This window comes from Phlebotomus papatasi, chromosome 2 (genome assembly GCF_024763615.1).
Source record: "Phlebotomus papatasi isolate M1 chromosome 2, Ppap_2.1, whole genome shotgun sequence".
NCBI lineage: Eukaryota > Metazoa > Arthropoda > Insecta > Diptera > Psychodidae > Phlebotomus > Phlebotomus papatasi.
Genome location: NC_077223.1, coordinates 14,316,986 through 14,333,136, shown reverse-complemented (window position 1 = coordinate 14,333,136; position 16,151 = coordinate 14,316,986). Strand labels below are relative to the sequence as shown.

Sequence of the window (16,151 nt, the reverse complement as noted above, 5' to 3'; positions counted from 1 at the left end):
GCAACTTAATCCATCTGAAACGCAATCGACAATTGAAATATAGTTTTATTAATTTAAAATAGCAACAGAGAGTAGACATTAATGCGTGTTTCCATCACTTTGTGAACTCTTTTTTTTTTTATATAGTATATATACCTGAAGAAGCGTTTGGTGTCTGTATCTAATCAAAAGCGAAAGCACAGTGTTCATTGTCCAAGTGTCCAATGCATTCAATAGCCGGATGATGTCCAGAATCCCACATTCCAGGACCACAGCGTTTGCACAGCGTTGACAGAGTACATGGAATCTTTGGCAATTGCCTGAATTGATGCAGCAATCCACGAGCTTTTCGCAGAATCAACTGCCCATCCATGTACATTGCTGGGATTGATGAATGGGTTAGTGGGCAAAGCAAAGAACATTCCTGTGAGAAATATAAATCAAATTATTCTCACCCAAACTGCTGAAATAGAGAAGCATCTCATCCGTCCGGAGATTCTGGGCAATCACATCATCTGCATACACAGCAATAATCGCAAGACAGAGGAATAAGTGAAAGTAATCCGTAAGATAATTTGACCAACATGCCTCCCACATCCGAATGGCCACAGCTTCGGTGAATTCTCGCTTGAAACAGAGGAGTATCCATCGATGGCAGAATAGAAGCTCAGTCGCATCTGCAAACTTCTGCAGATGACTATGAAACTGAGGAATCATGATCCTGATGAGTTCCCTCAGGTAGCTCTGAAAGACACTTGGTCAGAGAAGTTCTGCAAAAGATGCTTGATGGAGTCTTCCTACCAGATTCCTGTCGATGTCATTGTCCAAAGGCTGGCAGACGAAGACAGCTCGTTGCATTAGTCCAACGAAACACCAAAAAGTCTCAGATTCATTTTTGATTTCACAGAGAACTGGCGCCAGGAGATCACTCATGCCCTGGGTGTATCTGAAATTGGCCTGGCTGTAGCAGCAAGTGATCGTGAGACATCGAGGAAAAAGCACGAAAGCAGATGAAATATGAGCAAAAGCTTAAAATGAGCTCTGCAAAGCTTTTAAAATATCTGTGATCCTTTGGCTAAAGCGAATGATAAACCTAGATCAACATATTGCAGATGAGATTTTTATTCGATCCAACACATATACTGAGATATTTTATGTAGAAATTTTCATGATTAAAATTTAATTTTTCACGATCAAAATTTGATTTATTTATTGATGGTAGACTTGACCTGTAAAAATTCGTTTGATAATAGCATTAATTTTAACATTCCGATATAATGTGGTTCTCTTCCCTTATGTGAAAACTTTTTATAACGAACAAAAATTCAAGGTACAAGTTTTAAATATTTCAAACGATTATATAAGCAGGTTTAAGGTTTATACTACATTGAAATGTAAAAGTATTAGACCTCTTGAGTAAATTTCACCTGAAATTTATTTTACCAGCCGTGCTCCAAGGTGCCCCCTGGGACCTGAGTTTGAGTTTCTCTCAAGAATTTTAAGTAGGAACAAAAAACGTCGTTCATTGAATGTAAAGAACTTGTACTTGTTAGCACAATGTTGTCTCCCTAACCGTTAAATTCTCTGCTAGTATTTAAAAATTGACATCATACCTTCCGTAGTCGGATCTAAAAATGTAGTAGATAAAAGTATTTTTCTTAAGCTAGCTATACACTAAACAAAATTTATTGCAATATTTCTTTTTAATATCCAATATTGACAAGAATTGCTTCCACATTGCAAAGATTTATTGACATAAAAGTTTCAATATTGAAGAAAATTGCCCAGTGTGTAGGCAATTATTGAAATATTTGTTTCAATATGAAGCATTTTTTCAATATTTTGTTTCATTATTTGGAATGGCTACACACTGGGCCAAATATAATGTCAATAAAAATTTTCAAAGTGACATTGAAATAAAATTTGAAAGAAATTCTAAATATCAAATTGATTTGATATTTCCTTCAATATTTTTTAATGGTCAGGAATCTTCTTCGTTCACACATCACAGAACACCTGGGATTTCCTTGTTCATGAATGAAAACACATTCAAGATCAAAATCCAAGTCAGGACACATCTCTTTCTGTTTCCTCCAGAAAATCCCATATTCTTGGAATTTCGCTGTACATTTTATCAAATCTTCTCAAGAACCCAGCTTTGTTAGCACTTTTTACCTTCTTCCTCCAGAAAATCACAGTTTCTCTGGAATTTTGTTGTGCACTTGGTCGAATACATCCAGAATACTCAAGTTGGTCAGAAAATTTATCCAGCTTCTTCCAGGAAATCACAGATCTACTGGGATTTTCTTCTGTATTTTATCAAGAACACTTGAGATACCAAAATTGGTCAGAAGATTTCTCCTGGTTTCACTAGGAAATCACAGATCTTCTGGAATTTTCCTATTTTTTTTGTTAATTACGTCCAGAAAAAAATTGAAAAAGCAATTTTTCTTTTTTCTATAATCTTTTCCATCTTATTTATCGAAAGTTGGTCAGAAGATTTCTCTTGGTTTCGTAGATCCCAGAAGATCTATGATTTCCTGAAGAAACCAGGAGAAATCTTTTGATTAACTTGGCTATTTTGGGTGTACTTGATAAAATACAGAAGAAAATCCCAGAAGATCTGTGATTTCTTGGAGGAATTAGGAGAAATTTTCTGACCAACATGAGTATTCCGGGCGCACTCGACAAAAGATACAACAAAATCCCAGAAGATCTGAGATTTTCTGGAGAAAGTAGGGGAAAAGTCCTGACAAAGATGGGTGTCTGAGAAGAATTGAGTAGGATATAGAGCAGAATATCTGGTCCTGTTTACGATGATATTATGAGATGTCTTCCTGTTCATAAACATGTTAATTCCAAGAGTTCTTCGATGTTTGAAAGGAATTGAATCTCTGATTAGAATGGTATATTATGGCCTCTACACACTAGAGAAATTTATGTCCATATTGAAGCAAATTCCCTACGCTCTTCCAGAAAAAATTCTTCAATATGGACATAAATTTCTCTAGTGTGTAGAGACCTACTCAGTTGTAATTGAAGACAATTTATTCACTGTGTAGGTGAATATTGAAATATTGGTTTCAATATTCTCTTCAATATTGAAGTTTTATTTCAATGTCACTTTGAAATGTTATTATTTCAATAATTTGCCTATGTAGACAGCTTAGGCAAATAGAAAATTGCAGATACTAAGCTATATTTATTTGTATAATATAATTATTCTTTCCACGAATGTTCCGTATTGAGGGCTGAGAGTAATGTAATCTATATCCAGTATCCTTAAAATTGTTGGATGTGCCGATGTCAAGTTAGATAAGAATTTAAATTTTCATCTAGATTCTAGATATTTAACTATCACTGAAAATCGTAAGTCAAACAATTGTCATATTTTTTCCCAAGGGATTTTCAATAATAATAAAATAATATAATATGTAAAAAAATTTTTTTGGCAAAGTTTGAGTCCTAAGAGAAAATTTCATGACGATTGCAATAGCTGTGATTACTAGAAAGTCATTATCTGCCAAATTTAAAGATCACAAATGGGAAAAAGGGGAAAAAGCTTGAAAATTTGAGATGAAACTTACGAAAGATTGGGATTGTAGAAAGCATAGTTGAGCAGGATGTTCTTCATTATCTCAATGTTGGGATTATCGTTGCCAGCGAAGAAGGGATTGCCCCTGTCTGTGCGTACAACATCCTTCTCAATCACACACTGCACAGTCCTCCAGAAATGAGCATGTTCCTCAGGAGACATTGAGTAGAGACGTCGTTTGGTGAGTTCCTCATATTCTTGCCTCCGGATCTCAGCTAAAGTTGCGCGATCCTCGAAGGTTGAATAGAAGGAATAGCACTGCAGAAGGAATGGCCAAACTGTCTTTCGTAGCTTCTTCTCAAGTCCACCGAAAAAGACACATTTTCTCAGCAGAAGATCATCCTCAATCTGACCCTTTTTGTTCAGCAGTGTCCCGTAGAAGTAGTCCGTGGTGATTTTGCTGACATTCTCTTCCTCTGGATGGAGTTCGGATTTACGGACTTCAGGACGACATACCATGAACTGCCGATAGGGACAGGTGAGATCCTCCTGGGCCAGGCGGATGTTGTGCAGAACACTGTGCCACTGATGGAGAACTTGTGCCAGATGATCCAGGCCACCGTGATGAAAATGGAGGATCTTGTACTGAGATTCCCTCGAAGCGATCACTAGTTGTCCCGAAGTGCACTCTGTGTCGCTGAAGAAGAGCCTAAGGGAGCGCATCTGGCTGAGATCGACGGAGAATCGTCGACACTTGAGCACTATTGGTGTCCGACGCTGAATAACCGGGCTGTTTGTGGCTGAAGTCTCGGGAAAGGCAAGATTGTGCCTAAAAGCCAGCATTTCTGGTGTCATCCAATGGGGATTGTTGCTTTCTTCACTCATTGATCTGGCAAATCTCGCTGCTAGCTGCGGATTCTCTATCAATCCATCAGTCGGAGAGATGTCCACATTCTCAATTCTCGGATTAGCTATTGTGATGTTCACCGAAGTCATCTGCGGTGGTGGTGGCTTGAGCTGAATACTGGCCAAATTGGGGTCTGCACTGTCCAAAAGTGGTTGGAGTTCATTGATCAACTCTTTTATCTCCCCTTCAGCTTTCTTTGACTCCTCAGTTTCCTGTTCACCTTCGGGTTTGTCCATTTCTGAATCCAGCACAGAATCCCTCTCCATCTTATCACTGCTGGAGCTGACACTCACCGTTTCGGAGTAATCTGAGGTGTAGCCATTGCTAACACTCATCAGGTCACTGGCAAAGGGATTCTTGCTGTTGAATGTCACCGTGGATTCACTCATTTGACTCAATTCCCTGCACAGTTCCTGCTCATCAATCTCACCCCTCAGGCTGACCTTCTCAATTGTAGCTGGACACTTTCGAAGAGTGGAATTGGGAATCCAGGTCAGGAGTAAGGTATGCCTCTTTGCATTTGTGTGCTGATCAATGAATGTCTTGCTGGCCACTGTTAAATATCCCGGATGATGCAGTACATCATATTCACTCCTCACAACAGCAGGTGGATGGACACATACATTGTTTTTGCAGAACATAATTTCATTGTCTTCAGCTGAGGCACCACCCTCATCAATTTGTTCCTCCTCATCTCCACCCAAAACATAGCTGGAAGCCTTCCTCAGGATACTCACCAGTGGCATCTCTCAAAATCTTCCAGTAGTCACTCTTATGCACTATACCAACCTTCCTAACACCTTTTTTTACTCCAGCAAAATCAATCAATTCTGTGTGGCAAGGAGTCTATCGATCGATACCCTGACATTACCCGGAGATGTCATCACTCGAAATTCATGCGCAAAAACACATTCTCGCAATTCATCATCAACCCACAATCACTGACACATCCCACTCAATCAATTGACGTAGCAAAAACAATTCTCGGAAGTCTCCTGTCCAGGAAATTGTTCCAAAAACTTACGCGCAAAAACAACAAATTTAAAGGCCACCGACCTCTGGCTCTTTAAATCGTGACGTCAGTGAAGTGCTAGAAAACTTTTCCAGCTGTCTTGAAGTCATTTGAAGCCCCCCAAGAAAAGTTTGTGTTTTTGTGTGGAAATCCTGGAAAAAAATGGACGGATTGTTCATCATAGGGCATCAGAATATCATCCTCTATCAGGATTACAATGATTCTCTCAAAGAAAAATTTGTAGAGCTGGGAAAAGCGAATGGATTGCTTGAGGAGAATTTTGAGGTTAGTTTCATTGTTTATTATTGATTGGAAAAATTTGTCAAGCATTTGGGGCTCTTTTTTGAGCCCCAAATCATGCTTTGAGAAGAAGATATTTTGAACACATTGCCCAAGAATTAGCTCTAGAGGCTTTTTATGTTGATTATGTTGAGGTATTTTTGAGATTCTGGCTGTGAGATGTTGTAGAAATGCCACAATGTTTTGTTGTTTTGGGGCTTCTCGGGGGTAATTTACAATTATTTTCTCAAAGACGCCCTAACAAATCTCATGCAGGATTCAAGAGAAATATTGAAGAGTTTTTATCTTCAGCTGTCTTCTGGTGAGAGCAATGTGTTTAGCTTTTGATAAAATAAGCACAAAAAGCTTTCACTGCTTTTACCTGGCCAAGGTCTTAGGAGAGTCTGGGCAACATGTAGGGGAAAGCGCGCTACCTTCGGACGACTCAAGCTTCGGACAATTCAATTTTTTTTCTCTATGTTTCTTATGGATTTCACCCATAGCCCTTTTCTGAAAATTTGAGGCATTGGACTAGCTATTAAAATGTAGTATTATAATGGGCCAAATTCTTTTAATAATACATTGAAAAAAAAAAAGATTTGTACGAAATATAAATCGTCCGAAGGTAGCGCGCTTTCCCCTATGTCTTCTCTCGAAGAGTTAGGTTAGCCTTTTACGCGTACAGTAATACATTACTAAACGTCTAAATTTTAAGGAAGGCTAGGAGGGCTAGGAGAGTCTAATTTCATTTAAAAAAACAACCTTTGACGTCCCTACTTGGGTTATATCTTGTTAAAAACTAATTACTGCTACGCTCGAAAACGCATCGTGCGATTTTTTCATTTTTGGATATCGTCGGTTGGATCAACAACTGTGCTAACTGCATTTTCTTTGTGTCAGCGTTCGTTGTAAACGATGCATCACTGAGCGGCTTTTGCGACGAATGCAGACACAATGCAAATACAGTTAGCACAATTGCTAAAGACGATATATTTTAGAGATTACCCATGCGAACATTCCACCATATACGAAAATACCGTTGATTCATTCCTAATATCGGTTTTTCAAGGTCAAAGGTTAAAAAGGCACTAGAGAGCGCTTTACTCAAGAAAAACGGGGTCATATTGGGCTCGTTGGAAAGGTCTTGGAATTTCCTATAAAATGGGCCGGTTCCAATCGGTTTTGAACCAGTGATGAACCGACTCATAGCCAATAAATAATTTTTATCCGAAAATCAATTCTATTGCTTTTTAAACAATTTTGGAGAATCGTTTGAATGATTTATAAATCGGTTCAAATCGGTTGAGAACCGCTAAACGGTAAATGATGTGAAAGTACTTTTGAGGGATATAGTTTCTAAATCGCAAGTTCGAGCATTTCGCAAAGCTTTGGGCGCTTTACCACCCCTTTCAAATAGGATTGTAGAGAGGACGGGTTGTATGGGCGGATAAGTATGATTTTCACAATTCAATTTTAAATTCAATTGAGCCAACTGAGCATTATAAGATTTCTAGAATTTACTTGAAAATTCTCACAGACAGGACACATTTTGCAAGAAATGTGCTCAATTTTAAATAGTGCCACGAGATTTTGAATTGTGAATGACTCCGGAAAATGTGTGATAATACAAAATATCTTAGAAGTCACTTATCTGTTATGAAAAAGAATCCCCAAAGCCAGAAAAAAGGGTTGTAGGCAAGGGGGCTCATGAAGAGACTTTCGTACAGTCTTGTTAAAAATCTGTATACAGTAGAGTCTCGCTATAGTCCATATTTGGTTCAAATTTGACACTTGGGTCGCACTATAGTCCATGTCATTTTTTAAAATTATCAACGATTTTTAGTATTGAAATTGCTCGACGGCTTCCACTTTCTTTGCGATTGTGGTACTTGTCCTCGCTCTCTTCATTATGGATCACAATTATCACAACTACTTAATAAAGTTTGACAAAAATATTAAAATAATTATGCATGTCGCATACTAAAAAACATAACCTAACTTAAAATCAGTGTTTTGAAATCAACGGTCGATAAATTGTGGACTATAGAGCGATGACTTATAGCGAGACTCTACTGTAATCCCAAATGCGATTTCTTAACACAACAATTTCCTTCGAATTGCTTTGGAGAAACTCAGAAAATTATTCCTATAATACTGAAGCTTCACTCGCGTACAAGTTTATCACTAGATCTACTGTACTTAAATACTTATCTTATTTTTTGGCTACCAATAATATTAATTACGAGTAAATAAATTTAATAAGAATAATGTTCGTCAGAATGCTACTTTGTTTAACTGCAATAAAATTGAAATTAAAGAGCAATTTTAACATTTTAATTTGCTAAATTCAAATTTAATTGAGCAACCACATTTATGCTATTTTGGCATGTTTAAACATGTTTTGGTGGGCCAAGTATTAGTTTATATCAATAAAGAAGCGAAAATCTATCAATTCAAATGATTTTTAATGCAAAATAACGCATAGGAATAATTCATCTGAAAATTAAATTGAAAAAAAAAATAGTGTGATAGCACGGTAAGAGGGTTAACCTAAATTTAATTGAGTGTATTATTTATTAATTAACTATTGTGCAATTTTAAATCTTTTAAATGTTCCTCGAAGTTGCAAATTTCATCGTGTTCAGAACAGTGATAATAAATATTAAAAAAATCTTTTATTTAAAAATAAGTCGATTTTGTGGATGTTCAAAATAAACCAATGTAAAAAGGATAATTAGATTTATTGTTGTGTTTGGTCTTCTCTGGTACGTACTTTTTACAATATTGCACCGGTAATTTAATAATCCACAATATTTGCTACTCATTTTAAAACTAATTAATTTCATTTTCGTATTTTATAAATTAGTTTAATCGAGAATATTTCATTATCATTACAAAAGGAACAACTTGGAGGATTATATGCGTGATATATCTGGCTGCGAAAATCGGGGAAATTGCTATATAAAACATTCATTTCGAAATAAGGAAGATGAATTAAAATTGAAGGATAGCAATGAGAGAATAAATAATTTTTTAAATTAGGAATTTTTTTTTCAACTAAATTCCCGTTTATTAAATTCAATATTCACAATTTTACGGATACAATTGAAAATTTATAATTTGGTTCCTTGTGTTTAAAAACAAATTTTGTACTGTATTTATCAAGAAAAAAGCCATGTCCAACTTGTACCGGCGAATTGTCCAACTTGTAACACTAATTCCAAATTATATCACTTTACCCTACTTTAAATTTTTTTTAAACAAAACCCTTTTTGGCCACTACAAACTACAATACTCATACGTAATATTTTTCATTAAAGCGAAAAATATTATTCATTGGTATTGTCAGAAAAATTACTTAAATTTTTGGGCTATTTTTGTCCCTATAAAGGCAAAAAGTACACCGAATCAGACTCTGTTGGACTTTCTAAGTTTAGATGTAAGACTTATCATTGATTATGTTTCTCAGTTTAATTTTTATTGTTGATTTTCAGTCCGTAAAAAGTGTCTCGTCGCTAAAAGGTTGACCCTGATAAGTCCTCTATAATTTGGAATGTTGTTTTTCTTCCAAAAGACATTTAAAGCGTGAAAAAATGCATAAAATAATACACATCGGAATTACGATTTTAGGCCCATTTTTTTATTTTTGCTTCTAGAACCCAGGAAAAAAGGCCTAGGCTCCCAAGTTTGACAGCAAATGTGAGATGTGGGATTAGCTATTAGAATATATGACCATAGATAATATTCATTTAGTACACTGAGAAAAAAAGAGGATGCGATTAACTTTTTTTCGTCATAACTTTAACACTTTTTGAGAGTAAAAATATGTCAACATTTTTTATTGTTAATTTTACACCTTTTTAAGTGTAAAATTAACATGAAAAAGGGTAACTTTAACCCATAATACACCTAAGAAGCATAATATTTACACTGATTTCGGATCAATACTGCAGGAAATGATCCGGACATCCGGAACATTCCGGAATGTTATTTTGACTTTTTTCGGATTTCTCTCAGTGTAATTTGGAAAAAATCAACTTTTACGAAGCAGCGACGTTACGAACCTGCAAAACCTTCCCCTAAATATATTTTAATAGCTAGTCTTAAGTAACATACTTTTAGAAAAAAAATATGTCTAAGTTTCTTAAAGGAATATAGGAAAAATATAAAGTGTTCGAAGCCAGAAAATGTGTGCGAAGCCTGGAAACTCTTCTGAATTCTTCTGGTTCAGGTTTGGAGAAAAACCTGATTCTTTTAATTTGAAAGAGAAATACTCTTCTGATGAACACTGGAAGTATTGAGAAGAGAATATAGGGGAAAGTACTCTTCCTTCGAACGTTCATGCCTTCGAATAATGTGAATTTTCTTTTTTCCTAGAGACTTATACACAATTATCATATAGTTATCAAGAATTTATGATAAGCTAACTAATATTTGATAAAAATGTGTAATAAATTCGAAGGCATGAACATTTGAAGGGAGAGTACTTTCCCCTAGTTTCCATCAGACTCCAGAATCCAGAAGAAGCCATCAAGCCCTTTCCTAGCCTTTACAACTCTAATCCGTGATTTTATTTTAAAAGTAAATTTGAATACAGTTCTGAATTTTCTCGACGTTGATGGTATTTGCAGGAATGTGACTTGGACAGTGATATCGTAATGCAAGTTCTGAATCCCATCGTCACGTCCCAGAGGGTCATGTGCAGTCAGTTTGACAACAAATATACTAGATTGCAGACCATGGGGAGTCTCTGTGTCATCTATGATGAATTCTTTGGTTTTCTCTACCTCAAAATGGGCTTTGGGGAGCCTGAGCAGGAACAGAAAATCCTGTCAGCTTGTCGGGAGTTTAGTAAGTTGATTTGTGGACCGGATATTCAGTTGCTGAGGATGGACTTTGAGAAATCAACCCTGCTGAGGAATTTAATGAGGGTGTGGATGAAGATGGATGAGGAGGATCAGGCTACGCATTTGGAGAAAGTTGAGTATTTTCTAATTTCGCGCGAGATTAGGAGTCAGATAGTGACAAATGTGCAGGAGAGTTTGAAGAATCTCAAGGAAGAACAACTCTTTTCGCGGCATCATGCCCTTCTGTTTAGCCATGGGAAACTCCTGTCGGTTTATTCTAGTCGTTCTGTTAGGGATCTGTCATCACGGGATTTGCTGCAAATCAGAATTCTGAGTACACAGATAAATTCATCAAATTGCTATTTGATTTATTTGACTGGAGCACAGAATTCCTGTCTTCCGCACATTGTCTTTGGCTATAGGATCACGGAGAGTTTGATCTTCCTCCTGGCCATTGAGTATGACAATGCCGAGGTGGCTGATGTAATTTTTGATACTCTAACTTTTCTCTGTAAGATTCACAATTATCCTTTGGATGCTGATAATATTAAAGCGATGATTGAGAAGAGTGACATGGCTATAAAGCAAATTCTGGAAGCATTGAAAGGGAATCGAATGGCCAAGGTGGAGTCTGAACGGATGGGAAAGAGTGTGGAGATGCGATGGAGTGGGATGAAGAAGAAATTCAATGAATTGGCCAAAAATTCATCGTACAGAGAAGTGACAAAGTTCTTCGAAGCTTCCCTGCCTGGACTCATAGATTGTCTAAAACTCTTGTTCAAGACCCTTTTCTTTGACACTTTCCATCCTTTAGCTTCCAATCCTCTTCTCATGGAAGTATCTGTTGCCCTTAAATCCTTCCTCGAGGGCATCCTCGGGAATATCTCGTTGGAACAGCAGAAAACAGCAATGAAGGCTTATATTGATGAATATCCTGGATTGATTCATTTTATTTTCGTGGACAACAGCGATGGTAGGATTATTTCGCCTGAACGCAATTGGGAAGATACCAAATTGCTGTCCAGGACAAAATTCTTCACTACCATTGACCTAATGTTGAAGTACAGGAAAAAGGGAAGGAGTTCATTGATTTGGAAAAGTCCTGCTCTATCCTTTTCCTTCTTCACCTGGTACGAAGATGAATGTGGACAGTATTTGGATCCAAAGGATGTACCATCAAGTGTTGAAAATCCATCAACTTCGGCCAATTACTACCAGAAAATCACAGAAACTCTGTTTCCCAAGACACCAATGGCCAGAATTAAATCCTATGATCTCTATCTTGTCCATTTGGGTCTTGTTAATTCAAATTTGTGCTTGGAACACTCACGTCGAATTGCCGTGACAATCAATGATATAATTGGCATCAATGGGAACCCTTTGGATATCCTCTGAACAAACAGAGACAAGTGCACATAAGCGAAAATAATGCCAATTATTTACTAAATACCACAGTATTTCATTGAATTGAAACTCACATTCCATCCCACCAATATACCAAGGTACAGCATATTGCATTTAACTGAATTTGCATCTTTCAGCACATTCAATTTTCCCCCCCAAAAGCACTCCCCAACATTGAGTGAAAATTGTGCCAAAATAAGCAAACCAAAGATGAGTGCAAAATTTCATTTGTGTCTTCTCAATAAAGTTTTTATCCAGTCAGACTAAAAGTGATTTTGATTAGAATTTTCAATGGTAAAACTTCAATGATAAGTTATTCACTGAAATGATGCTCATTCACAACTTTTCAGATCAATTCCAATGAGATTTAATAAGGTGAATACGGGCAATATGCACAGCTTTAGTCATGTTTTTTTTGTGGTAAGAGCTTTTAAGATGTCTTCAATCAACAAAATTAAACAAAATGGTAAGTAATTTATTAAATTTGGTCAGTAAGAAAAGCAAATTTTGATTCTCTGGGGAAGGTACATGAAAGCATCCTAAAGAATTCAAAAGCAGAACTAACCATGAGAATACAATGAGAATACAATTGGACTCAAATATTAAATGAGGTTAAATATTTGATCACGTATTGTCGATAATTTTTCAATGGATGGAGAATTGTCATAAGAAGAATTGAAAAATCGAGGACATATCGCTCTTGTCAAACATCAACCAATGAAATTTTCAAAATTGGCTCAAGGTAGGTAGTTCAATCAAAAGCCCCAGAAGGAATGTAAAGCCTTATAAATTTTTGGTTCATAGAAAAACTAAGCCTTCTCTCACAAGATTTCTTATTTTTTTTAAAGTAGGACGATTCTAGCTTTGAACAATTCATTTTTTTTCAATGTGTTTCAATTTAGCCAATTATTTAACAGCTAGGGTAAAGGCTCACAATTTTGGACAGGGTGCTTATAAGCATCAATGTCCCAAATTTGAAGTGCGATATTTTTTTTTTAACTTTTGTAATTTTTTATTCCAGAATGCGTTGAAATGATTTTGATGTACAAATTTTCAAATGATATCCATACGTATAGAATAAGTGTTGCTTTGGCTATTAGAGATCTCTATTTTGACATATAATATGTGAATGGTGATATGTTCGGACAATAAAATAGGACCACTGTAATAATTTCAAATTTATTTCAAGTATTTAAAAAATAACAAAATTTTAGTGTGATGTCAATAATTATTTAGTGTCTCTTGAGAATTAACCCTCTAACGGCGTTATCACACTTGCACATTAAAATTTTAATGTGATTCACATTAATTGTCGCTTGTGAGCGTCAAAATATGTTATTTGTGTCTTTGAGTCACTTAATATTTGGGGTTTTTCTATTTATTGATAAAGAAGTGAACTTGGCCTGCAAAAATAAATTTAAATTTACCTAAAGCATAAATATTTTTCACATTAAAAAATTAAAGAGAAAAACGTATTAATTTTTCGCATTAATGCTATAAATCAATTTATATCAAATTTTGCGGGCCAAGTCTACCTTTTCATCAACAAATAGATCAAATTTTGAATATAAAATGATTCAAACACACAAATTACACATTTGGACTCTCACCAGCGACAATTAATGTGAATCATATTAAAATTTTAATGTGCAAGTGTGATAAAACAGTAACAGTGTTTTCTTTAATATGCAAAAAAGTAGTTAAATAATTTTGTCTAGGGTAATTAATGGTCCACTGAACTCAAAAAAACCATCCATTCTTCATCATCTCTTTCGGTTTGGGCGTCAGGTGAGAAAAGGTAAAAACCGCATTCAGGCGGTCATATCGGTTTAAGGCATAAACAGACTGAAATATTTTAATTGAAAAATAGTAAACAAATAGTAAAATAAATGAATTTTAAACGTTTTTTATGGATGAATGTTGTATGATTATCTAAGAAATGATAATTTTTAGGAAAAAAAACTTTCATAATTTTTATAATTAGACGTTAATGAAGCTCAAGGTGTTTCAATAAGACTGATTTTTACCGAATAAGTCACATATCGCCTATGAAAACGTCATTTTTTGTATAATTTGAAGGTCCTTTGAAATACATTGCTCATTTTCTGGTTTTATTTCACGATCTGGGGCATTAAAGGACGAATTAGGGAATTCATCATCACTGTTGAAGTCTGCTTCTTTATCAATTTCGCTTAATTCGTAGAAATCGACCATTTTACTCAATCTGGACAGTCTTCGTGCAATCTCAATTGCTTTCCATGATTAATATCTTGCAAAATAATAATATATTTTACCAGAACAAGAATAGAATAGAAGAACAACTAGAATAGCATATATTTCAGAAAATAACACTCTCACTATAGTTAGATTACTTTAAAACAATCTTTTTTGCACTTGAAAACGCAAAATGTCGCGAACGATATTTTGTTGTTTTTTCTCTGACCTGTCACACAAAACTGAAGATGGTAAGCAAAACGAAAGGTCAAAATGAGTTCAGCTTCAGAAAATAAGTTAGTAAGACTATAAATGAGGACACTGTAGATATTTTAACTTCAAATAAGTAATATTACCGCAGTAAATGCGATTTATAGAATGACCGCCCTAAGGCGGTCTTACCTGTTAGAGGGTTAAAAAAAACTTTGTAAGAGTACTAAAATTTATTTAAAATCGCAAAAAATCAAGTTTTGCCACTTTAACTACGAATGTGCGATGTAATACTTTTGTAGGAGGAAGTGGGGCACCTTTGAAATTGGGATTTTCCTCGTATGTTTAAGTGGAACTGAGCCATATAATCATGTAATTTAGCTTCTCAATCTGTTTGTGCAGCTAAATTATATCACGATAAGGCTCAATTTTATTTAAAAAATTGGTGAAAAATCCCAAAGGTGCCCCACTTCCCATTACTGCGACGAGGTGCCCCATTGAACTACTCATTAGTCCGACATTTTGTAATATTTTTTTTTCGAAAAAAATTATTTAAGTAGGGGAGACTCGGGCAAAAACTCACAAAACTAATAATTTATTTTTTTACAAGCTAACCTAGCGCCCCATAAATTTCTAATTAGTGCAGTTTTATAGGAAATTTACTGCTCTACAACTTTGTGAAAGTCATTTTCCTCTATTGTGTAAGGAAATACATTTATCGAGCTGTTTTCTAAAAGGTAATTTTGTGACTATTCTCAAAAATGCTGGGGCAAATAGTACCAGACATAGAGTATTATCATATTTTGATTCGCTTAATTACAGGCTTCCTTAAATTTGAAAAAAATACCTAGAGGACATATTTTCATAGAAAATTTATTCATCTACATCTTTTTCTCTGCGAGAAAAGTGAGAAAACGAGAAAAGCGCTTTTCAAGCTGTTTTAGAAAAAAAAACACACACACACAAAAGACTGCAAATCGTTTGACCAATGCAAACAACAAGCGGCGAGACATGGTAATGACGTTTCTCTTCTCCGTGAGACATCATAAATTGCTTCGGTCTTTGTTACTTTTTGCTCCATACCTTTTGTTACTTTTTACCCCAAATTACCATTAATAAAAGGATTTCTGGAGAAAAGAATCTTTGTAAAATTCTAAAATAGATAGTGGTTTCGTATTCAAAGAGTCCAAATCATTTAGGAAATATGTACCAGCGCATCAATTTTTGAAAATAAGTAAGTCAAAATTGATGTCTGTTGTAAAGAAAACATTTCAAAATAGGGCTAAAAATTTCAATATTTTTTAATTTCTTAATTTTTTGTTCGAATTCTAAGAAACTTACGACTTTAAAGAAGGTCTATGGATTCCATATATGGAACAATTTTTAAGCCGCTATGTCTTTTATCTTGGAAGATATTCAATTTTAAAATTATCAATTTGTGACTTTTTGCCCCAGTCTCCCTACTCTAAATATGTATAAACTCATACCAAAAATTTTATGAAGCTTCGTCGTTTCCTTCTGTAAAGAAATCGTGGAAAACAGCTCGTTTTTAGCTTCCTAATTAAGGAAACCCCGTAAGACCTATTACTGCGTATTTCAAATGTACTTCCAATTAATAAAGGGTCTTTTTCTTCTCATTAAAAAAGTTTTTATTTCACAAAAAAACCAAATTTATTCACTGAAACCATGAAAGCACCTCTTAAACAATTAATGCGAGATTGTTTTTAAAAGATGATATGAATGCGACGTAAAATTCAATTTTAT

The 16,151-nt window shown here is 35.2% G+C and overlaps 2 protein-coding genes across 3 annotated transcripts; one reads left to right on the top strand and one right to left on the bottom strand.

Moving 5' to 3' along the window:
- Nucleotides 1–27: 27 nt before the first annotated feature.
- LOC129802671 (TBC1 domain family member 16) lies at nt 28–5,481 on the bottom strand. Of its 2 annotated transcripts, none has more exons than XM_055848668.1 (4): nt 3,567–5,481; nt 781–925; nt 435–723; nt 28–360 (listed from the first exon to the last, which is right to left on the bottom strand). In XM_055848668.1, exons 1-4 carry the CDS (start codon nt 5,165–5,167, stop codon nt 161–163), a joined length of 2,235 nt encoding a protein of 744 aa, XP_055704643.1. In that variant the 5' UTR covers nt 5,168–5,481; the 3' UTR covers nt 28–160. The 2 variants fall into 2 exon arrangements, with proteins under 2 accessions (XP_055704643.1, XP_055704641.1); XM_055848666.1 differs by having other exon boundaries at nt 781–940; nt 3,567–5,330.
- Nucleotides 5,482–5,587: 106 nt separating this feature from the next.
- Nucleotides 5,588–12,232, top strand: LOC129802672 (BLOC-3 complex member HPS1). Its single transcript, XM_055848669.1, has 2 exons — nt 5,588–5,718; nt 10,344–12,232. Exons 1-2 carry the CDS (start codon nt 5,596–5,598, stop codon nt 11,952–11,954), a joined length of 1,734 nt encoding a protein of 577 aa, XP_055704644.1. The 5' UTR covers nt 5,588–5,595; the 3' UTR covers nt 11,955–12,232.
- The last annotated feature ends 3,919 nt before the right edge of the window (nt 12,233–16,151 follow it).

Coding starts and splice junctions, on each gene's coding strand:
- LOC129802671 (XM_055848666.1), bottom strand. CDS start 5,167: ATGCCACTGGTGAGTATCCTGAGGAAGGCTTCCAGCTATGTTTTGGGT. Junction 941..3,566: donor TTCTACAATCCCAATCTTTC/GTAAGTTTCATC, acceptor TTGCTGCTACAG/CCAGGCCAATTTCAGATACA. Junction 724..780: donor ATGACATCGACAGGAATCTG/GTAGGAAGACTC, acceptor AGTGTCTTTCAG/AGCTACCTGAGGGAACTCAT.
- LOC129802672 (XM_055848669.1), top strand. CDS start 5,596: ATGGACGGATTGTTCATCATAGGGCATCAGAATATCATCCTCTATCAG. Junction 5,719..10,343: donor TGCTTGAGGAGAATTTTGAG/GTTAGTTTCATT, acceptor TGGTATTTGCAG/GAATGTGACTTGGACAGTGA.